Below are 24,384 nucleotides of genomic sequence, written 5' to 3' on the forward strand. Positions count from 1 at the left end.
CTATGCATGGTGGGAGACTTTGGAGTGTGGCTCCACTCATCCATGCTCTTCATGCCACTCATCTGCTGTAGTTTGGAGCTTAGTTCATTGATGATGCTGGCTTTCACTCCTGATAGAGGTGAGTGAAGTCTGCGGCCATCCAAAACTATGCCACCTCTCTGGATTCCAGCTTGCTCATGTTCCCCGATGTCACCCCAGCCCACTGATCGAGTGTCCATGGGCCTCTCTAAGCAGGCAGCCAAGGCGGAGGAGAAGCCGTCCTCCATTTTGGATCGACTCTGCTTGTGCTTCCTTTCATCTGCAAACATTCCATCTATACCGGCATCTTCTGGGTTGCTTTGTCTGTGTAACTGCAAAGGAGCGGGATTGGTGCTGTTCTGCCTACGTAGTGCTACAGATGGGCCCCTCCCTCCCCCCTCCTTGTAATGAGTCATCTTTGGAAACACAGGATTTGCCAGTTTGGCACTGTGCACTTCAAATGTTTGCCCACCTGAGTAGGTTGTGCAAGAATCCTGATGTTCACTGACTTTCTCTCCCTCTCCTCCTCGCCCATCTCCTCCAACACCTCCTCTCTCTCCTCTCAGCCCACTGAGTCCCAGCATTTCTAAATGGTGGTCACTACTACTGTGACTGTCCAGCTCCTCAATTCCAGAATCCACCACAGCTTCTTGCCAGTCTCCGCTCTTGTGTATAATAGTAGTCTGATGACTGTGGTCAGAAGCTTTCCCCCCTGTGCTGAGGCCAGTCTTGGGCCCAGCCATAGTCATACTATAGTCAGAGGATGCTGGAGAGGTTGTGGTGGTGGTTGCAGCAGCAGTTGCAGTCATGGTAGTGGTAGCATAGGTCATGGTGGTGGTGAGGGTGGCAGTACCTCTGTCCTGGGCTGGGGTATGAATACCTAGTGAGGGGTCATTAGCGCTGCTGTAATAGGGGTGAGAATGGGACATGGGCTGGGGTCTGTGCAGTGATGTAGGAGGCAGAGCAGCAGCAGAGGTGGTGGTGGTAATGGTAGTGGAGGAAGGGGGGAAGATCTGTGGGGATGGATAAGATGGAGAGAGAACTGACTGAGTAAGGTTGGCCACTTCACTGTCATAGGAAGTAAGACTGGAAGCAGCCGAGTCACCACCCTGTGAAGTGGCTTGGGTAGCATTTGAGGTCTTGGGGGATGGAGGAGGAGGTGGGGCAGGTGGAGCAACAGAAGCAGAATGTTGACTCTGGCGCTGATGATGGTGATGTAACTCCTGGACCCTCTCATTCTTACCATTAGCAAACTGCAAAGGAGGGGGCAAGGGATCTGCAAAGACAAACTCATCATCTGCATCTATCGAGGGAGCTGGTGGAGGTAGAACCATCAGTCCTAGACTTCCGCCTGCTCCTGCCCTTGCTTCTTCCATTGCTTCATGTGCTTGTGAAGGGGCTGTGGGGACAGTGTACTGAGGAATGTAGCTGGTGTTAGGAGTGCTTTCCATCTGCAGGAAAGAAGGTCTGCGAGGGGCAGGTTGAGCTGGTGGGGGAGGAGGCTGTATGGGTGGAGCTGGCCTGCTGTCATACACCTCCTTTTCTCTCTCCCTGGGACTTTGTGGGTAGTACTGGGGTGAAAATTGGCTGTTTCTGTCTTCAGAGAAGCGAACTCTTAGACCCTCCCTGGGTCCTCCTTCCTTTTCTCTCTCCATACGCTCCCCACCTCCTCCCAGACGTAATATCCTTGGTGACTGTGGCCGGCTCATAGATGCAGGAGAGGTGGTAGTGGTGGGGGAACTTAGGTGGAGAGACACTGGAGAAGTGTAGGCCGACTGTGTTGGCGTTGCAAAAAGGGAGGGTGTTGGGGTTTGAACAGGGGTTGGGAAGGCTCCTACTGTGGAAAGCTGCCGGCCAAAATGTCTATCTTCTCGACGTGTCCTGCGGTCATCTTTTAGAGCCCGCTCTCTTGCAGCCAGGGCCAATCCCAGAGGGGACGAGGGGTCCAGAACTTTCCCTGTAAGTGGGTGAATGAAGGTAGTAGCAGGTTGGGTGCCATACATTGAGGGAGCTGACTTGGGCTGGCCATCCTGATTAAGGATAGGGGAAGAATACTCAGGCAGGCCAAAAGCTGGGGGCATGCTGCTGGAATAGCTGACATAGTTGTCTCCAGAAAACATTCCTTCATCTATAGATTTGGAAGGCCGAAGTCGAGGTGTGGGCACTTCCATTTGTGAGCCCTGCAAAGGCTGAATTCGTACCCCTAGTACTCCTCCTCCCTCTCCAGCTCCACCTCCTGCCTCCCCTTGGATGTCCTCCTCTGACGAGAGGAAGAAAGAAGCACTCTTTCTTCTCATATCTCGAAAGCGTTCTCTTTCCCTGCGTGCTCCTCCACCTGCAAACGTTGTACCAAATGTTGAACTGTAATCCAAGTTTTCCAGGTTTTGTTGTGAGGAAACCGAAGGGGCAACAGTTGAGGAAGGCAAAGATGTTGATATTGGAGGTTGCGGTGGCACAGAAGTGAGTGGTGAGGGCAGGCTGGCATTGGGACTGTCTGGGGTTGCCTCTCCAGAGGTTTGGTCATCCACATCTTGGGAGGGCTCAGCCTCCATGCTACTACCCTGGCTGCTTCGACCGCTGCTACTGGTGGAGGGTGCTTTGACAATGATGGTGGGGATGGGTATGGAGCTTTTCTCTTTGGTTGCACCTCCTTTTCCTCGATGCTGTCTCAGACCATCTTCCACTTTTGACTGCTTCATCAAAGCTCCCCGACCTCCCCTCCTTGCCACCCCTCTGCCAACTCCTCCACTCTGCTCCCGGTTGGACACAGGTGGTTGATGCTGGGGTGCTTGTTGAGCCTTAGGCTTAGCACTTGTTGGAGGTGTAGCACTGCTGTAGCCTCTCCTTAACCCTCCCATCTTGCCACCACCTCTCCTGGGCGCCTCTGGCTCTCTGATGCACAGTCCATCTGACTGCCTGCGGAGGGTGGGAACCATGACCTGCTGGTTCATCCCACCAGGTCCTGCCCTTTCCCAGCCAGCTTGGGAAGGATGTCCTGGCTGAGAGTGGAGATGGTAGTGGGGTTGAGATACAGGGGGGATCGGCATAGCAGGACCTCTCCCGGGATGAGGGCCTGCAGATAAGGGTGGCTCTGGAGCAGATGTGTTTGGGGGTGGGGGGATTTCTTCTGGTCCAGGCACTGACAGGCTGCGAGCTAACTTCATAGCAGGTGGGTGAAGGTACTGCCTTTCCTCCTCTGTTACACCTGAGAACAAGATCACAAGCATTTAGAAACACATACATCAAGAAGCTGTATTGACCTGGCAGAAATCACTTAGTAAGAACTACCATTACCAATAGATTTTTGACGCATCATGACTGCATGCTGGGGACCATGGCCTGGTTGAAAATGAGCTTGGTTGTAGTCAAAACCAGGTCCGGCTTGTACCATAGCCACTGATGACTGCAGCTCATATGGTTGCTTCAGGCATCAAAGATATTTTAAAAGAAATACAAGACAGCAAAGGAGAATTTGAAATTAAGTAGGGTATAAAGAAAAGAAATGAAACCAAAATGTCTGTCCTCTCGCTGTGTCCTGCCGTCATGAACTCAGATATAATCAGATAAAACTGATGTTGGCTGTTATTGAGTAGATATGTACAGATTAAGCCAATACAGAATAAACAGCAAGTCTGAGTAATAGTACATTAGGCAAAAGAGTATAGATGAATGGACATAACCTGACTCACACTTAAACAAATGTTTTGGAGTGGGTGGTACATTGTCAATCATTTTTTTCTAAAGTGCATCGAGGGCAGGAGAACACACAGAGCTAAAGACCAAGTTGGTTTATAGCTGTGATTTTTATTTTTTTTTGGTATTAGTCACTTCCATGACTAAATACTGTATGTGGTACAGCAGTGGAGATCTAAGATCTGAGGGGATGAAATAGCTGCTGAGTAATTATTAGAATGAATATATATATATATATATATATATATATATATATATATATATATATATATATATATATATATATATATATATATATATATATATATATATATAGACACACAGTACTGACTCCTGAGTCACTCTTCATTTCTTAATGACTTTGAAAGTCAATATTTGTTATGACCACCTTTATTCATCAACACAGCTTGAACTCTCTTAGGCAGCTTTTTTGTCATTTCTTTAAGCAGTCTTCGGGAAATGTTCTCCAGGCTTCTTGAAGGACATTCAAAGCTCTTCTTTGGGTGTTCTCTGTTCTCTGTCAAGATGATCCCACACTGCTTCAATAATGTTGAGGTCTGGGCTTTGGGGAGGCCAATCCATGACTGATAGTGTTCTGATAGAGTTGCCTTGTGTGTTTTTCTATCCAGGTATGCTTTTACTGCAATGGCAGTGTGTTTGGGATCACTGTCATGCTGAAAAATTAATCTGTTGGCAATCAGATGCTTTCCGGATGGAATTCCGTGGTGGATCAAAATCTGATGCTACTTTTCTGCACTCATAATTACATCAGTTTTCACCAGACAACACTAGCTGAAATGTAGCCCCAAACCATGACAGTGCCTCCACTGTGTTTTACAGATGGCTGTAGATACTTACTATACTGCTTTATTGATCTCCTCTATACATGTTGACGATGATCTGTCACTTCTTTTTCCTCCACCAGTTTCCTCATTTTTTGTTTAAGTGTAGAGATATGCCACATTTTTGACTAATGGAACTGTGGGAAGCACCTCATTGGTGCAAAAATAACGTTTAATGTCTGTAAAAATGTGTTATCTTTGGCATTTTTCATATATTCAACTAAAGAAATTGGAACATTTGATGCTTTTGCAAAGGCTGCTAGTAAAGATACAACTTAAAATTGGTTCTTTGCTACTTTGTCTGTTATGTGTAGACTCAACACTGGTTCATCCCTTGACTTAGGTGCCTTTTTTATGCAGGAATGATTCACATGTCAGTGCTCAATAAAGTGGAGTAAAAATCAATTAAACAAACAGACAAAAAAAAACCCAAAAACATTCCTCTGAAAATGGTCAGGTACGTGGACTGGACTGAAAGTGTGTGAAAAAGCAGCCAATGTCCAAAGAAAAACTTTGAATGACCTTCAGAAATCCTGGAGAACTATTGCTCAAGACCACTTTAAAAATGACAAGAAAGTCTGGCTGCTTGGAAGCAAAATATAAAGATAACATGACACTGAGATGACATTCAGATGGTTGGGTCAGATTTTGGCACAAGCAACATGAAAGCATGAATCCATCCTGCCTTGTATCAATGATGCAGGCTGCTGGTGTAATGCTGTAGAATCTGACAAATGTTTCCAGCAGCTTGTTCAATCTTTGAATCTATGCCACAAAGAATTAAAGGGGGGGTCCAAACCACTACTAGCAAGTTGTACCTAATAAAGTGGCAACTGAGGGGCTACACACTAATACTCAGTGTAAGATGAATAAGGATTATTTTTAACTGTGAAATTGTGCAAAGAGCCCAAAAATAAAAATATAGAGCTGTAAACACCCTCAATTTCATATCAGTGTCTTATGGGTTACACATTACCTGATACCAGTTGCATTAATGTGGTTATATTGAAGAAAAGGAATAAAGGAACGGGAATGGCCTGGTACAAGATAAATACTGATTCTTTTGAACTGTGACTCATGCAGAGCAACTTCAATAGAGTCCAGGAATAAAAATACAAAGTAGGAAATGAGCATTAAAGGTCCCCTTTAATAATTTGTTGACATGTATGTGCTTACAAATCTAGCAGTTACAGTAATGACCTCAACTAGGACCATTTCCTGCCAAATCCCAACAGTACCTCCTTGGACACATTGGGAACAATGCTCTTGCTTCGGTCCCTCTTGCCTCCATGACCTCTCTGACCCTGGTTGTCTGATGTAATAGTGTGTTGGGCAGCTGCCAAGATTTCATCCAGTTTATCTAAAACAAAGACAGAGCAGAGACAGGGTATAACAAGGCAGAGGGGTAGTGGAAGGGAGCTAAATAAAGAAACTTAGAAGGAATATTTCAGTGACCCCCCCCCCCCCCCTCCCCTTCTTAAAGGTACAGTGTGTAAAATCTCACCACTAGATGTTAGTAGATTGCACTCAAGTGAATTCTGTTTTCTTAGCTACGACTCTGGCTGCCATTCATCTGTAGTGAGTGTAGGCTGTCAGTTCACTTTTTACCTCTGATATCAATATGTGTCTACATCTATTTACTCTGGAGGAGGCTGTAAAACTTTGTAAAAGGAGTCCGACATGAGTCGGTGAGTCAGTGAAGCTCACTTCTGTCTGATGACAGCGATACTGAGGTGAGTTGTTGAGGATATCCTGAACTTTTCTGTCAGTAAGTGCTGCTGTTTTTGCTGCTGTTAGCTGCTGTTAGACGGCGTTAGTGAAACCGTCTTTGAAGTGGAGCATATGTTGTGAGAATGTAATCAAACTGTTTTGGAAACTCAAGGCTGACATTAGTTGGTATAACTTTAGCTTGTAACCAGCTGCTGTTGTTGTTTAGCCAAAAGACATAATGAGAAAAAGATGAAAATGTACATGTACAAATGTTAAATGGTCACATGTAGTTTAAAAGAGATATTTGTGATCTTTAAATTAAAATAAAATTATAAGGCGTGTTACGTATGTGCTGGTCTCTAGCTACACATATAAAATGTGATTAGGGAGAATGGCGACGTTCTCCTATGTACTCCTATGTACTTCTAATGGATTAATTCTACGTTTAAGAGAATGCATCGGTTTGTTGGAAGACATAATTACACACTAATCAATAGATATTTATGTGTACAGCTTTCTCTTTTTTCTACTAAATACATTAAAAAAAATACTTACTGTACCTTTAACGTATCTAAACACCCTCTTAAAGTATAAGAGCAGCGAGAGTGATTTCTTACTTAAAGCCATCTGATAGACGGTCCTCTTCTTATCAGGACCCTGAGAGGACTCGTATTCTGGAAAAATAAGCAAAAAAAAAAGGGCATCAAAGTGGCTGATTTTTAATTAAAGCTCAGAGGCTGATAGGGGAGATGATAAGACTGATACTCACCTGCTTTCTTTTTCCACGGAGAGGCAGCTGTTGCGTACGTAATTGGAGAAACAGAAATTAGGTGAGACTAGAACTTCTGCACAGTGTGCAAAGCAGATAAAGAGATGAAATACATACTCAGACACATGTGATGGTGTGAATGCTGATGTGATGATAGGGATTGTGATGGAGACAGAAATGATCATGAGAGCACACAAATCTGTGATTCTCCCACCTTTGTCCACTGAAGGCAGCACATTTGGTTCAGAAAGATAAAAAAAAACAAAAAAACAGAGCTGTTTATTACAAATGACATTTTAAATGCAGTTGCTTTTATGTCGCTTAACCTCACTGTTTAATTGCCACCTTTCATCATGAGTAACATAAGTGCAAATGAATCAAAAGACTGCTTCCCATCAAGCTATTGCTAGTGAAAAAAAATGCACCACTCTGGATAATTTTCTTGGCTTTCTGCATCAACTTGGTTAATATTTAATGCTGTGTTTCCCTAATACTACCACAGTACTATAGCATCCTCCTGCAGAAAAGCTGCTAACCCACCCAGAAGAATCCTTTTCAATGTGACCCCCAGAACTCATGCTTTTGCACTTTCTCCCTTCTCTCATCTTACCCATGTCTTCCAGCTCTGATGTCATTGACTTGGAGCGCAGGGCAATAGCAGGAGGAGTCAGTCTTTTTGTCTGCTGTGGGGCTGCCAAGGGAAGCCAGCCAAATGCAGATTTAATGTTTAGAATTCTTGTATACAACGCATCGCAACAGGCTTTTAGGTTAAAGTAAACTTGCAATCAGCTTAATCATCACATGGTAAACACAGAATGTAAACGGCACACGGGGAAAGTTTGACTCGCTTTACCTCGCTTTCGAACTGTGTCCTCCAGTTCAGGATTTCGAGCAACCATCACGACTTTCACCATGAGACTGTTGCCGCCCTGCCGGATCATATTGACAACCTGCCGATGGCCAACCTTCACCACATTCTGGCCATTCACCTGACAGACAGGGACAGCTTTGTTAAACACAAAAGCAGAGAGACAGTGCACACTTCAGTCAGTTTCTAGTTGTATCCACTGGTTCCCTTTGGCAATTTGGCTTTCTTGTGTATTTTAAAATGTAAATGTAACTGGGTTATGGAAAGGTGCACCAGCAAGTCAAGCTGCAATTTAATAACAGTTACAAAAGCTTGGGCAGCTATATATATGACTCATATTAGGTTGAATAGCAATAAGCAGCTTCTGTCAGCTTTAACAAAGGGTTGACAATCACCATTTTTAGTGCTGGGGTTTCAAGGGAGCATATAGGAACTTTTTAAAGGCTAGAAAGTTGCTGCGTGGACTGCTTGTGCTTTGCTGATGAGGAACAGAAACCACGAGCACAGCAGGACACCAGTGACCATAACTAAAATGCAATACATGCAAATGATATACATATGAACAATATAAAAATGAATGCTTGAATAATTAGAACAGAAATGGATCAGAAGCTAAAACGTTATGTGCTTTTTGAAAATGATAGGTTGTTTTAAGATGCATCCTGCATGTGTTTTCAGTGTGCCCAAATCTCTTCACCCTGTCCCGTTTCTGACTTCTTAATTTTTTATTTTTGCTGACCTTTGTTAGTCTTAAAGGAACACATTTACACTTGTTGAATAGACAGTGAAAAAAGCAAAAAAAACAACAGCAACAAGACAATTGTAATGTGTTTCCTGCAGCTTGTTAGGCTTGTTGTGTAACAATGCACCAACATATGAACCCCCACTTTCTGCTTTACAAAGTAAGTCTTTCTTCATAGGTCTTAAAAAGAAAGTAAAACTCAGAACCTTGGATCAGCTTCACTTATTACGCCGGTTACCTCGATGAGGAAATCCCCCATCCTCAGGCCCGCTCTCCACGCCACGCCCCCCTCATCAACAGATTCCAGGTACTGCAGCGCGGGGAATGCTGGCGTTGGAGTGAACTCCTCTATGGGAGTCTGAGCTGTAGATGATAAAACAAAAGGGATGAGGACTCAGACAACAAGAACATGGGTTTGATAATTCAAATGGTGGATAAACAGCTAACGAGACTCAGAAATCCTTGGAGACGGAGATATGTGATGAACTCTGGAAAAGACGCTCACCTTTGGCTCCCCTGAGCACAAACCCAAAGCCCTCATTGTCTTTCTTCTGTAGGAGCACAGTCTTCTCCTTAATGATGTAGTCACTGTAGTCACAAGTTGTATATGCAATGAAGAGACAGAGTGAAAAAGAGAAAGTTGGAGATGAAGATATGATTTGTATAGTAAAAGAGAAGTGCTACAGCCAAGCAATTAATGCATTTTCTAAATGTGGAAAACAACCACACTGCATCACATTCTGAAATCACACCGCAGCAAAAGATACTTGGGCTTGAGGATGTCACACAAAAAGCTGTGGTGCACAAAGGGGTTGATGGCGGGGATGCAGTTAGTATCACAATGGGAGGAATTGTATATGAGATGACATTCCATACTATGGAGTAATCCAGCTAGAGCTGACAAGCACTGGGCCAGGGGGAACAGCACATTAGAAAAATGTGCACATCCACTGATAATGGAAACTTCCAAATGCACCCAAATCGCTGCATTAGCTTTCACCGCCTCTGGCAGCTTTTGCAAGGATACTGCTTCACCGACTCCTGCGCACCACTACCGGTCATACATGACACTTCAAATTATGTACAAGAAGTCAGACAGGCCTCTAATCTCCCCCCCACAAACAGCTCCTCTTGCTCAAAGGCTACAGCCCAAGAGGACAGAAACATCGATCACAGGCTTTGGTGATGAAATCTTATTATGAGACGGCTTGAGTAGTGGCTCAGCAAGCTCCTTCATTATTCTATTACCATGTCTGGGATGTTTCGGCCAGGCTGCTTTACAACACTTCCTTTAATACAGGGCTGGCTAAATTGACTCCACACTGCCACACACAGCCACATCTCATGAGTCATTTCTGGACTTGACTTTCTAACAATGTCAATTCACCCTGCCCCTGTTAGAGAGCCCGGGGCCTGAACAGAGTTGTATGATTAAAGAGGAATTCCAGATATTTCTTTCACAGGCAGCTCATTTTTGCGTTAGTTTGTGCTGCTCAAGTTAACGCAAACGGACGAAAACGAGAATCAAATCAAATCAAAGGATTTGATTTCTGAAAAAAAAGAAAAGAAAAAACAAAGGCAGAACTGTGAGAGAACAGGAAGTGCAGCCTGATTGGAGAACTGTCCTTGCTTATAGTGATAGCCTGACTGCCAGAACATACACCAAAATTGCTCTGGGTAGGCTCAAGGACAGGAAATAAGTTGTCTTAGTCATCCTGCTTTTAAATGGGAAGTTAAAATAAATTTGTGTATTTATTTCATGATAAGTAGTGACTATAGGAAGAATTTTTTTGGACTTGGATTAAATTTGTCAGACATTGCTGGCTGCAAGGTTGCACAATAACTCTGACTTCACAAGGGACCAAGAAAAAAATGTTTTAACATTTAATTTCTAAGTTTTAGTCAGCAGACGTGGTATTTTTTTTTATATGTCTGGCAAAGACCTCATCACTGTGCCTTAACCACATAAAATGCTGTCTGGTATTAGAATAACAATAACAGGACAGTATTATATTCCACACCGTCTCTTAGAGTACAGACCCAAGATCTCAGCGCTTGGTTTTTATGTATATAACCCCACAAATGACAACGTTTGCATGCAGAACCGCTGATGGGCCCGAGGATCCAGACTTGACATGAAGCTGCAACTTTAGCACTGAACAGACGATCGCTAGTTTCCCCTACTGAGGTCCATCCCTTGTGTGTTCTCCATCAATGTTACTGTTTCGCCAACGCTCAGCCGCCTTCCAGCCATCTGCTCCTCACACCTCATTCCTTTTTCTCTCACCCTGTCCTCCATCATGCTTTCCCTCTCTGAGGATCAAAGTAACACAGAGTGGGTGGACAGATCCATCGGGCTCTTCATCCATCTACTTGTTTAATGGGGGAGGTAGGGAGGGGGGGCACTGTTGGTCTTTTGGGGGTTTCTAATTTGCATTGCTGGCTTACAGTAACACACCTGATTCCCTTTACATATGTAAAGCTGTGTGACTCGTCTGTTGCTACAGAGTGCAGCATGGCCCAGCCAAGCAGGACCATAAAAAGCACAAACGTCCCTGGTTAATTAGCAGGGCACACTCTCAGTGAACTGGCTGGAATAAAGCTGTAAGCCTACTAGAGACTAGAGTTATTATGTACCCTCCTGAGTCATCCTCTCTTCTATCCACAATCACTGAGAAAAAAGGCAGCTTTTTAACCATTCACCTGCTGAATGTACATGCAAATAGGCAGCCTATGTGGGGACATTACCCACACATCACAAGTGAAGCACTTGACAGATGTTAGTCACACACACTGTGGATGGAGACATGGTAGACAGATGAAAAGCACACAGATAAATGTGCAGGAGAGACACTCCCACTGCAAGCATTCTGACATGCACACTTATATGCGAAAACCACATACATTTGATTCAGTGTATATAGTCGCATGCACTCTCACATCAAGACAAATGCATGCACACGCACAAACGTGCAGCGAAACGACCAGTTTTCCCACATTGGAGGGAGAAAGAAAGAGAAAAAGCACTCTTTCCATTTACTGACTTTCCCCGTACAGTAAAAATACCACACATCTCTAACGATACAGTGAACAGTGAGATACATCAAAAAATTATATGGGATGTGACAATGGCGTTTTTAAAGGAACAGAAATGTATGGGAAGTCCTGGTGAATTAAAAATATCTGCTTACAGAAATCATGACTCAAAGAGAATGAAATACACCCACACTGTCTGACTGAAATGCATCAATATGTGCTCTCTTTCATACACTAACACTTACACACAGACACACACACACACACACACACACACACACACACACACACACACACACACACACACACACACACACACACACACACACAGACACAGTCACACAAACACACACGGACACATACACAGTGTTTGAAAAACGCACGGGAGGAAGACACAGAAATAAACATGCTGCATAGTCTCCATTCAATCGCCACTTCCGTACCACAGATATACACATACATAGGAATAATACAGATTTAAGACACACGCACATATTCGCACACGCACACTCAAAGACACACACGCACAGAATACATAGCTTATTAGTCTGTCTTTGAAAAGGCACGGCCTCTCAATAGCATCATCTACCTCTCCCCTCTCTCCATTGTCCTCTCCTCACATCCATAGCCAGCCAATGAATGAGGAAACAGCCGCTACCTGTAAATGAACCACACGCTCCTGTTTCTGGGGCCCAGTGACGGCCACGAAGAAGAGAGGGAGAGAGAGAAATCTCTCTCTCCGCAACCCCCCATTGCCATGTCCCCCCCTCCTCTCTCGCTCGCTCTCCACCACCTCCTCCTCTCTCCCTCCTCCTACCTCCCTCCTCCTCCTCCCGGTCTTCCAGCGAGAGCTCAGCCGGAGAGAGCCGCGAGAGTCGAGGAGGGAGAGCGAGAGAGAGCGAGAGAGGTGGGGGATGAGAAGAGAGAGGGAGAGTGTGATGATCTGCACCCTGTGCACTTCAGACAACAGAAAGACAATGTATAAGAAAGATGGGGAGAGAGAAAGAGAGTACCAGTGACTATCACAACAGGGAGAGGATATATTGTCTGTGCGTGTGTGTGTGTGTGTGTGTGTGTGTGTGTGTGTGCTGGTGGATGGCAAGAAGAGGGCTTGGTTTCAAAATAGGGGGAGACGGAGAGCTCAGTTTGTGGGGAAGGGATGCGGGGGATGGGTATAAATGTGAGGCAACACCGGGAGAGTCAGCGCTTGCATTTTCACATCCACTAACTGGTAAATCACAGATATGCTAACAGCTGATTCCCACCCTGGATTTGATCTTACACACATTTGCCAACTTTGCTCTCACTCCCTCCTCTCCTCTAAAACCGAGCTGTCATCACCACACATGCTATAACAAACACTCTTCCTCTCTCCATCGCTCTCTGAAATAGTAATTGACATTCTCCCAAATGCCCAGCTGCAGTGACAGAACATGCTCCGGATCACCTTGCTCTTAATTGAGCACCACTTCACCACAGCTCTGCAATTACGCATAACCAACTTAGCATAGGTAATATAACCCCAGTGGCTGCTATTTCCATTTGGAACATAAGCACAGCTGAATTAAAGCGAATGCCTGTTTTTGTTTTTTTGTTTCTTTTTTTGAATGACACTGAAATCTGCTCAGCACAAGGGCAATGCCAGCTACGATGCGTTAGTGGCTGTAAAACCTCGAGATGGGGACTAGTGAGTCCTTCTCACTGTAGCCCAGGGACCCAACCAGCACTCTGTGCTTCAGCCTCCTCATGACTCATCAGCAGAATGATGTATGTACACTCAAAGACGTAGGCATTTTCACATTCACATGCGCATTAACTCTAAGCAAACATACACAGCTTCATAACACACAACCTTCGCTGCCAAGGGCTGGGCTGCAGCTTCAGAAGAAACTCTTTCTTTATTACAGCATTATTGTGCTCAGTGAACGAAAGCGACAAAAGTATGTGGCTTGAAGAATCAAAGAGACAAATGCATTTGTCTGGTGGAGTTAAAAGGGGCAGAGCTCAAAATGACATGGCTGCTCTTTGTTCTTTTTAAGCACTGACGTGTTTGCGTAGCACAAAAGAGAACGAGTGCTGTTCAGGATCAGCAGAAAACTGCTGAAAACTGACACATACAGCACACAGGAAGACATGAAAGCACAGTAGGTGAAAAAAGTGTGCACGTACTTCATTTACAAGAACCTTCCTTTACCTATAAAACAATCACCTAGACTGGCCTCACAGTCTTGCCTTGCAACAGTTTGCTTGCACACTAATGTGGCAATCCATAACTACAGCCACATCAGCGGCTGCAGCCAATCAGGTTTAGTTTAATATTATTTTATAGAATATTTTTTTCTGTTTCCTATACCAGCATGCACTTGGTGGGAGGTTGGGAACAGCTCAAAACAAACACGATCAACTTGACATTTACAGCACTTTAGACTTTATAGTGGATCTATAACATTTTGTTATTTTCTGTCATATACGTACTATCACAATGACTGATGCTCAGATTAAACAAGTTTCCAAAAATAAGGTCAGTGTACAATATATGGACAAAAGTATTAATCTTTGAATTTGAGCATTTTCAGTCTCAGCTGTATAAAATCAAGCAGCTAGCCACGCAGTCTGCCTTTACAAACATTTATGAAAGAATCAGTTGTTCTAAAGAGCTCAAGGAATTTGAGCGTGGTACTGTAATAGGACGGCACCACTGAGTTATTGCAGATATTACAACATTCCACGATCAGCTGTAAGTGGTATTATTGCAAAGTGGAAGTGTTTAGGAAACGCAGCAACTCAGCCACAAAGTTACAAAGTGGGGTTGCTGAGTGCCGAGACGCATAACGCATAAAAGTCACGAACGCTCTTCTGACTCAATAACCGCAGAGTTCCAATTAACATCAGCACAAAAAATGTGTACTGGGAGCTTCATGGCATGGCTATCCCCCTTGTGCCAAATCGCTAAGTTGTCAACGCCAATTGCTGACATGGTAACGTCCACACTCCTAGAGAGCATATTCATGAGGGAATTCTGCACAGACTGTGATATTTCAATCAGAAATATTTCAATCAGAAACATAACAGCCATCATTTGATATTGGTAGGGAACTGTCCCTACCAAATTTTACACCCCTGCCTGTAAGTGTAATGTGTCGGTGGCTTTTGTCCATATAGTATATGTGCAAGTGATGAGCCAAAAGCTCAGGCTTCAGACTGCACTAAACCTCGGTTTCAGGCAGTTTTTCTCTACTCCTGGATCTTGATGACATCAGTGAGGCCAGAAAACCCCAATATGGTCATGTCAGGCACACATCTCTGACTGTGAACACAAAAGTGCTGCACATTTGTTGTTCGGACTTGCTTTTGCAGCCAAGCAAAAGAAAGTTGGTTTAAAGGAAGGGTGGCCTTAGAGGAGCTATAAAGACTTGTTTCAGACAATGTTCAAAATGAGGAACTGCACTGGTATAAGACAAATAAGGATTATTTTGAACTGTAAATCAAGCAAAGCTACTCTAGTGGTGCTGGAAATGAGTATAATGGGCCCTCTTTAAACACCACGGTTTAATTTTAAGGTGGCTTGGTTCTTGAAGGATTAACGTTGACAGATTATTGTTTCCGCCCTAACTCGCTTTTTGACTACTACTCTTTCGTAGAGACTATGAAATTCACAGCAGTTTTTTTTTTTTTTACCTGGGCCCATCAGTGCCATCGTAGGCTCCAACAGTGACGTTTCGGAAAAGCTTCCTCTTGGCTTTCTCACTGCGCGTCTCTGCAAGGCACATGCAGGAAAAACATATGTCCAATTCAAACATTCAGCTACCGTCATGACACCTTCTCTATCTTTGTGTAGAAGTGTTGTGTCGTCAGCAATCAAATGCATTTACACCCTGTTTTTTTGTGTCTTCAGCGTGGCATATGGTTTTCTTCTTGTGTTAGCAGCTGTGAAAATAGAAGACAAGTGAATAACTCTGTACTCTGTACATGTAGCACTGGCTGCTGTCAAAGGCACCAACTACTAAACATGAGTGTGACATGTGCTGCGTATCAATTTAAAGGATAAATCCTGCCTTAGGAAATATGTAACCCATTTTCCAGCTTGTCCCTTCACTAATCCATGTATTATATATGTGTCCCAATACAGCATGTTAGCTATAGAGTCAGTGTCCACAAAACTCCAAATGACTTTTATCTCACCTGGTCGATTGTCTTTGCTGGGAGCCGCTACCTCTTGCACACAGTCAGAAGGAAACCAGCCAGTGCGTCCTTTCACTGTTCCTTCCCAGTATCCCCCCTCTCCTACACTTAATACTGAAACAGACAGAAGGACAGACAGACACAGAAATATTTATAGAACTGTGCAGGAAATGCATCCTTACATACTTTCTTGTTTACCTTTAGCTATTATTTTTATAACAACATCATACAATCTATTGACAGTAGCTGGGAACATGTATTATTGTGATGAATTGGGCTGCTGATCCTTCTCATTTCTCTCATGTGTATCTCCTCCACACAATTGATGTTTAAGATGTAGAACCCTACATTTTTATTCATTAAACTCTATTACAGCAGCACAAGTAGAAATATTTCAATATTACACCAAATAATCTGGAGCCGAGAATTTCTATCTCAACTATTGCACCATTAAACAATAACATGAATCCATGCCATGAGTCAGTCAGAAGGGTTTAAACTGTTCAGCACATGAAAATCTGGGGCTTTTCTCACCTTTAACTTTGTCCCCTTTGTTCAGCGAGAGCTCTCGGTCTCCACTGGCAGAGTGGGCACGGGTGGCCACGTACACTCGTCCTGGAACTGCGCTGTACATGCGCTTCATCTGACCTCCGCCGCTGCCTGCCGAGGTCGCGCTGCAGAGCGAGAAGTACAGAGAGTGTATTAGAAAACCAAGAGATGAGACTGCATGGCACACTGTGGAAAAAACAAATGAGACAACATACAGCCTGTCAGGCCACATCAGAGACATCTGAGTCATGCTAATCTGTCATACCAACAGTATGAATTTATTCTGCGCTGCTGTATTTACACAACAGCGTCTAGTATTTAGTACGACAGGTGCGTACTGTAGAAAATTCTGACAATTTCTGACAACCAGCTGTATGCCTTCATTTTGTGCAATGATAAGAATATTATTTATAGGTTGTCTAATATTTAACTTGTTGCTTCAGCAACTTTCTTTCATCTATATTTTAAAAATTAAGATATCACATGTATCAAGTAGCAGGCATTTTGTATTATCAAGGATTTAATCCCTTATTTTTGTCCTGTTTGTTGGTTCACTGCTTTGGTGGATTAGGACAAAATAGAGATGAGCAATTGTGGCGATCAAGCACATCTAAGATTATCACCACAACAATTTATAATGTTGGTGTGTACTGGCACAATTTCCAACAAAACACAATCAGTTCCAAGGGGGACTCAGTTGCCCTTAATTTTTAGTTCTAATTAGCAGCTGTTGGATTGTTAGCATTTTACAACATTGCTAACAATCAAAGCTGCTAACAGTAACATAGAATAAAGAACTGCTGTACCCATGTACATCTTCAGTGAGCCAAAGCACGGTCAGTGTGGTATTTTTTCATAAAGCAGCTGAGCCTACATTTTAAAATCTTTTGTTTTCACAAAAAGCCCATTTATTACACACACACACACACACACACACACACACACACACACACACACACACACACACACACACACACACACACACACACACACACACACACATATATAAGTGACATTCTTGCAACTGAAAATAATAAATATTACAGTCATTGCATGCATCTAATGATAATTGGAGATGACTGACTTCCTACTGTTGGGTGGCCTGAATGGACCTAGTCAGATTAAGCTCCCAGCGGGCTTCTTTACCCCTGTCTGCCTCGTGGCTGCCTGTGCCTCTCCTCTGTGTCACTTTGGCCTCCTCTCCCTCTGGAGGGGGAACGGGTACGAGTTCTGGGGCTGCTGGAGCTTCTCATCCCTATAGAGGCCCTGCGATGGCCCTGCAAAAAAACACATGGAGAATGTTAGACATAGAAGGCAACACAGAAAACTGAGAAAGGAATGCAACATCAGGCAAGCATAATATTACGAAAGATCAGAACACGAACATCCACCTAATGGTCATCAGTACCTGTCCTGGGTTGGGATTGGTTGCGGCCTTGTTCGGCAGGGCCAGAGGGTCAGACTGGGTCATGGTGTTATCGCTATTGGCACGCAGTAGGGGGTGGGAATGAAGCAAAGGGAGGGGCAGTGTGTGGGAACTCTCTTTTCGCTTTGGAACAAACTTTGGTGATTCCAAAAATGGCACTGAAGACACGATACAGTACAGAGGTTTGGTGTGAAGGTACAGATGTCAGGTGAATGTGTGAGGTTTGATGTGACAGGATGAAAGGAAGGGAGAAATTAGGTACATCGTTAGGGCAAATAAATTAGAAGTTTGGGAAAGTACTAGGCAGTCAGGTGCTGGGAAGTGATGTTTGAAAATCCCTGCAGAAGAGAAGGGAAGCTTACCTATGTCAGAGTCTTGGTGGTTTTTGATGATTTCCCCGAGTTCAAAATGACCAGACATAACAGCTATCTGCAAACAAAGAAAACAAACAGAAATATTATTGTTCCAGCATGTCAAAGCTCGTCTACAAATGCAGTTTCACTTTGCAGACATTATTAAAAATATGGTTACAATATTTACCTGAAAAGGGGTCTGACCATGCTTGTTCTTTGCCTCCTTATTTGCCCCCCTGTACAGAAGAACACGGACACAGCTTTCCTGAGAATTCAGAGAGGAAAAGGGATTGGTTAGCATCTTTAGAAGAAACAACAGTAAACATTATAGTAATAATAGTTTAATATGGGATCTTTTTGCCATACTTGCCTTGTTGTACAGGGCAGAAATGTGAAGCGCAGTGTTCCCTGAGGCATTTTGAGAAGTGGTGTCTGCCCCATAAAACAGCAGATGCTCCAAGTGCTGTGCAAAGCCATTCTGGCAAGCCTTTTAATGCCAAGAGTATAATAGAAATATCCACAGTATTATTAAGTATAGAAGGACACAAGTTGAACTAAAGAGGGTGGTTTCAAACGGGGATAAAGAGAGGATGGTGCAAGAGAATTGGGCAGAAAGTGGAAGGCATTGCAAAAGCGAGAGAGAAAGAAAACTGAAGGGAAATGTTATGTCATACATTCAGATCCAAAAGTACTCTTGCAGAAAAAAAAATAGAGAGGTGAGAGCAAATTACATTGCACCACCGTGGAAAAGGAAGGGAACAAAAGTCATTAAAACGACAGAAACGAGCCTTCGGCAGCCTGAGAGGTTCCCTCATATTTTTCTGCAGGGATTAAAATATCACAAGATACGTACAAAGTAAAGAAAACACAGAGCACGGCAAAACCAAAATAAAATACCATGACAACCGGCTCGCAGTGCAAACACAAATTTCCCAGAATGTCACAGAGACATAATGTAGGCAATGCACCCATATCTACACCAAGAGAAAGAGATAAGACACAGTTCTCTTTCTAGACTGGACTCATCTCAAGATGACCAAGATTTGAACAGGTTTAAGGAAACAATGTGGTCACCTCATTCCCTCTGGTTTATTTACGTAATAGTCACAGCATCTGTTAGGGATGAAGAGATGGTGGGATGAAGGGTACCTTATGTATTTCTTCCATTCCAAACTCCTCTTCATCCCAGTGCTATGGAAAGAGAGAAGGAGGGGAGGAAGGAGAGAGAATGGAGAGACGAGTGAGGAAGGCTGGGAGGAGAGAGGTGTGAGAAAATGCTGAGAGACACTGAAGGTGATGGTACACAACATCAACCACAGAGATAAGAAAGGCAAATGTTGGTGCATTGCTTGAGTTAACATGAAGGAGACGGAGACCAGACATGATCATACAAAAATGAGAGAATAATATGAATCATGGGGATCAGCAAACAGGTGTACAGATTAATAGATTTGTATTTGTAGTTGGTTATAAATCCAAGATTACCTGATGGGATTCGTCCCAGCCGTTCTCGTCCCTTGTGCCCAGCTTTGCCCTGTAATAGAGCAAGGTCTCGCAGCAGGAAGTGTCACCCCCTGTCAGCACAGTGTGGTACAGGGGGGTCAGGCCACAGCGGTCTTTGTAGTCTGGAGATGCTCCGAGGGACAAGACAGCCTGGACAGGTTGGAACATGGAGGGCAAAGAACAAGTATTATTTTCCACCAAGTGTGTGTGTGTGTGTGTGTGTGTGCGAATGTGTAGAGTAGTAAAATATCACAAAGGCTAAATAGAACAATGCAGGTATGTTGTGTTAATTATTTTGTCCAGTTATTAAATCAAAAACTAAAAAGTACAACAGGAATATGAAATGTTACCAGATAGTTAGGTTTCTTATATAAGCACACATAGTGTAACATTTGCAAAGTTATCATGATGAGTGGGGGTGGGATGAGTGGGGGTGGTGTTGTTTGGTGTTTGGTCTGTGACTAAACCTGCAGCCGAGGCAGCTCTCAGAACTACAAAAATGGCAAATCCTTGGTAGCAATTAGTTTAATCAAAGAAAAGGAGCAGTGCTCACAAACCAAGAGGAAAGCGAGAAACATAAAGCCACTTACAGCTGATTATCTTTCAGTATAATACGACCCATCTCTGTTGCAGGGTTCATTAATTAACTTCAAAGGTAAAGGCGGTTTCCGTGGGGTATTTATGCCATTTTACTTTTATCCTTTAATTAGAATAATGAGTCCATTTATTTTGTCCACACCACCTGCCCTTCTTGAGTGTATTTGTGCTCTGCATGCCTGTGACTTTAACATTTCAGTCCTTACCAGCAGCCCAGCATGATTGTGAGCCCTAACAGCTTTGTGCAGGGCCGTCATGCCATCTCTGCTTCTGAAGTCCAAGTGAGCGCCGCCCTGAACCAGGACCCTGATGCCCTCCACCGAGAGGCCGGACTGCATGGCCACAGTGAGCGGGGTTTCTGACCCACAGAGAAGGTGAAAGTGACAGTTCACCCCCACACGCTCTTGGCTTCATGAAAAAAGATAAAACTGTGAGAGGCTGCATACGCTGTCTTGTTAGAGACTCACCTCCGGTGTCAGGGTCGTGAAAATTTGGATCGAGACCTTTATCGAGGACTTTTGCTATTTTGTCTATTGCGCCCGTCTGAATGTAATCCAGAAATTTCTTCAGGCTGGCCTGAGTGTAGAAAACGATGTCAATGAATGCAACTAAACACAAAAGAGCAAAGAACAGCAATGTTCACAAAACACAAGCAAAAGAAATACCTTTGTGCTGAGTTTAGCGAGAGCCTTTTCATCCAGATTGGTCTGTTTATAGACTCTGGTTTTATACCTAAACTGAGGACCAGAAAAGATAGTACACATGAAAATGAGGATAATCTTACTTCACAGTTCAGTTTCTCAGTGACAGCCTGAATAGGGGGCTATAACAAAATCATTACGATCTGTGCTGTGAAAGTGTAGTTCAGAAAAAGCACCATTATTTTTGTTAGATGCTGCTGAACTCTCGCTGCTTCCAGAGATCCAGTTTCCTACTGAGTCGCTGGAATTACTCCATGATTGGTTTTGTTTTGGGAAAAGGGTAATAATGGTTAAATCTTTAGCCTCAATCTTTATAATAAGATGGATTTGATATTTCATTTAGGATCATTTAAGTACAAACCAAGTGATGCAAAAGAGCAGTTTGTGCACACAGCTTTAGAAAGGATCCAGGGGGTGATTAATGATGTCTATATTTTTTTTTATAATGTGTTGAATAATGTCAGATTAATGAAATTTAAAATAATAATAATAATAATACAGTTTTCTTAAAATCACCCTGACAACATTAATTACTCATACAAAGTGATTTACATATCAGGAACTGACTGTCTGCACATTAGTGCCACCCCATTGTGTAATTCTAAGACTGGTTTTTCACAGAATAAAAGGGTTTAATTTTTGAACAGCGCTATAAATTGTGCATTTAAAAAAAATATTTTCTATTGTTTTCCACAGATGTTCTTATGTTGAAGAAGCAGGTTAACTCAGGGTGTTAATGTGTCTGTTTTAACAGGAAGATAAGGAGGGGAACTTAAAAACATCAGCCTAAAATTTGTTCTTGAGAATCAGTCCAAGAGTCCCAAACATGCGGATAAAACTAATGGATACACTGAGTTTGGGTGGTTTTATTTTTGACTTGAAAATCACCTGACTGGGTGTGCAGTCCTCATCTCAGTGCAATAGTATCATGGCAAACCAATTAACAGCTGAGGTAAGAAGTATAAGATCGCGTCTAACAGCTGACAGCTGAGCTGCACCTCACACTTCACCACAGAAATCCAGAGAGACGCTGCAAAAAAAAAATGGTTTGCAGCATCTCTAGATTTCTGCGCACAGTTCCATGCATTCTGTTTTGGAGAGAAAAATGAGTCACAAGGCCTCATCAATATACAGACATGACCTCATCTGGAGCTTTGTCAGGAATGTACAGACTCTGGTTTGAAGACAAACTCTGAGAGCAGGATACTCTTTCAGCCCCACCCAACTCAGCAGCACATGCAAGAGCTGAGCCACCAGAGGGCGCTGTGAGATAATTGTATTACAGTTGAAAACCTCACATTCATGCTATTTCACAACCCACTTATCGAAATGCCAGGAAATACAATGTAATTAGCAGGTTACATAATGTACATAATGCGTTTAAATCCATCCAGTTTTGTAAGGGTTTAATTTACTCAGTCCACTTACTGTGTGGAGAAGGGGAATTCTAATAAAGACAACCAAATTTGGAGTTGTCTGCAATTACAGCCTTTTTTTTTTACTCAGTTATGAACAACAAAGTTTTCAAATTATGATACGGGATACTTAATTGTTTTTTAAATCACTACTGTTTATTCAACTTACTCAAAACCTATAAAGAATCTATACAACACTAATGTAGAGTAATCAGAAGTGCACTTTGATCATAACATCTATAACGTTTGGGTCTTACATTGAGTCACATCCCCCTTTCATACCTCCAGGTAAGGGACCCCCTTCTCAAAGGACTGTGAGTAGTCTCTCAGGGGCCTCTCCTCCTCCAGGAACTTGGCGTCCCTTCCCTCTCCGGCTGGCTGGAAGAGGCCGTAGTTGTAGACGTCCCACAGGGACTCACTGAGGGAGCAGATGATCTGCTGCTTAGCGTTCCATACTGTGCAGTCCTGGTCAAACTGGAGACACCTCTGTCAGACAGTGGACAGGGCAGGGGCGGGGTTAAAGGGCAACAGTGCACCTGTACTGAGGTAGAAATAATGGCTAAAAAATGGTACAGTTTTTTTTTAAGTGTGCCCCTGTCAAAACATTATATATTTTTATTGATATTTTCAGTCTTTGAGCACCAAGAACAACCCGACCAAATTAGCTACCTGTATCTTAGATAGCATGACAGGTAAATAAGGACATCTGTATATATTTTTAAGCATTAACACAGGGATTGGTGTACACCGTAACAAGCATCTTTTTTTTAAAGAAAAAAATGGTTGTTGGTGCCAGACAGGCAGATCTGAGTATTTCAGAAACTGCTGATCTACTGGGATTTTCACTCACAACCATCTCTGGGGTTTACAGAGAATAGACCAAAAAAGAGAAAATATCCAGCGAGCATCAGTTCTCTGGCTGGAAACACCTTGTCAGAGGTCATATGAGAAGGGCCAGACTGTGTCGAGCTTATTAGAAGGTAAAAATAACTCAAATAACCACTCGTTACAATGAAGGTATGCAGAAGCACATCTCTGTATGTGCAACTCATTGAACATTGAGGCAGATGGGTTACAGTGGGTGCCAGTCCTATCAGCTAAGAAGAGGAAACTGAGGGCTACAATTCACCTGGGCTCACCAAAATTGACAATAGAATATTGGAAAAATGTTGCTGGGTCTGATGAGTCTTGATTTGTGTTGCAACATGTGAATGGTGGGGTCACAATTTGGCATAAACAACATGAAAGCCTGGATCCATCCTGCCTTGTATCAATGGTTCAGGCTGCTGCTGATGGTGTAATGGTGTGGGGGATATTTTCTTGGCACACTTTGAGCCCCGCAGTACCACCTGAGCATCATTTAAAGACTGCACCCTACCTGAGTATTGTTGCTGGCCATGTTCTTTGCTTTATGACCACAGTGCACCCATCTTCCAGCAAGATAACACGCCATGCCACAAAAGCTCAAATAATCTCAAACTGTAATGAGATCAATGAGATCACTGCACTCAAATGGCCTCCACAGTTAGCAGATCTCAATCCAACACAGCACCTTTGGGATGTGGTGGAACCGGAGATTCACATCATGGATGTGCAGCCGACAAATCTGCAGCGACTGCGTGACGCTGTGATGTCAATACTGACCAAAATCTCAGAGGAATGTTGCACCTTGTTGAATCTGTGCCATGAAGAAAGGCAGTTCTAAAGGGCACTGGTACCAGCAGGGTATACCTAATAAAGTGTCTGATGTTATATATCGTTAGCCTCACAGTCATATTTTGGCCAAATTGAGATATCTGCCTAATTCTACTTTGCTAACACTGTAGATTCATTTAGATAGATATCTCAATTTGGCCAAAATATGACTTAGGCCATTATGCTGTGAGGCTAACGATATGTAAGGAATGAAATGTCCTTTGAAGACTTTTTCACCTAGTAATGTAAGGGTATTTGTGTGTTTCAATATGTGCACACAGTGTA

General features: G+C 43.2%; 1 protein-coding gene across 1 annotated transcript in view; it reads right to left on the reverse strand.

The window, feature by feature from the left end:
- The window catches only part of LOC115798697 (SH3 and multiple ankyrin repeat domains protein 1-like), a 30,610-nt gene that overhangs the window by 3,320 nt on the left and 2,906 nt on the right, over positions 1–24,384 (reverse strand). Inside the window, exons 2-25 of the mRNA XM_030755639.1 lie at positions 22,687–22,890; positions 20,954–21,025; positions 20,756–20,864; positions 20,495–20,646; positions 19,674–19,841; positions 19,338–19,379; positions 18,559–18,675; positions 18,376–18,453; positions 18,198–18,264; positions 17,818–17,993; positions 17,556–17,686; positions 16,395–16,534; positions 15,861–15,974; positions 15,357–15,435; positions 9,148–9,230; positions 8,881–9,005; positions 7,886–8,021; positions 7,643–7,723; positions 7,247–7,255; positions 7,033–7,059; positions 6,881–6,937; positions 5,792–5,913; positions 3,313–3,439; positions 1–3,223 (exon numbers count right to left, since the gene is read on the reverse strand). Coding sequence (XP_030611499.1) covers positions 1–3,223; positions 3,313–3,439; positions 5,792–5,913; positions 6,881–6,937; positions 7,033–7,059; positions 7,247–7,255; positions 7,643–7,723; positions 7,886–8,021; positions 8,881–9,005; positions 9,148–9,230; positions 15,357–15,435; positions 15,861–15,974; positions 16,395–16,534; positions 17,556–17,686; positions 17,818–17,993; positions 18,198–18,264; positions 18,376–18,453; positions 18,559–18,675; positions 19,338–19,379; positions 19,674–19,841; positions 20,495–20,646; positions 20,756–20,864; positions 20,954–21,025; positions 22,687–22,890 — 5,639 coding nt within the window. The remainder of the gene's footprint in view (positions 3,224–3,312; positions 3,440–5,791; positions 5,914–6,880; positions 6,938–7,032; positions 7,060–7,246; positions 7,256–7,642; positions 7,724–7,885; positions 8,022–8,880; positions 9,006–9,147; positions 9,231–15,356; positions 15,436–15,860; positions 15,975–16,394; positions 16,535–17,555; positions 17,687–17,817; positions 17,994–18,197; positions 18,265–18,375; positions 18,454–18,558; positions 18,676–19,337; positions 19,380–19,673; positions 19,842–20,494; positions 20,647–20,755; positions 20,865–20,953; positions 21,026–22,686; positions 22,891–24,384) is intronic.

This window comes from Archocentrus centrarchus, chromosome 19 (assembly GCF_007364275.1).
Source record: "Archocentrus centrarchus isolate MPI-CPG fArcCen1 chromosome 19, fArcCen1, whole genome shotgun sequence".
Taxonomy (NCBI): domain Eukaryota; kingdom Metazoa; phylum Chordata; class Actinopteri; order Cichliformes; family Cichlidae; genus Archocentrus; species Archocentrus centrarchus.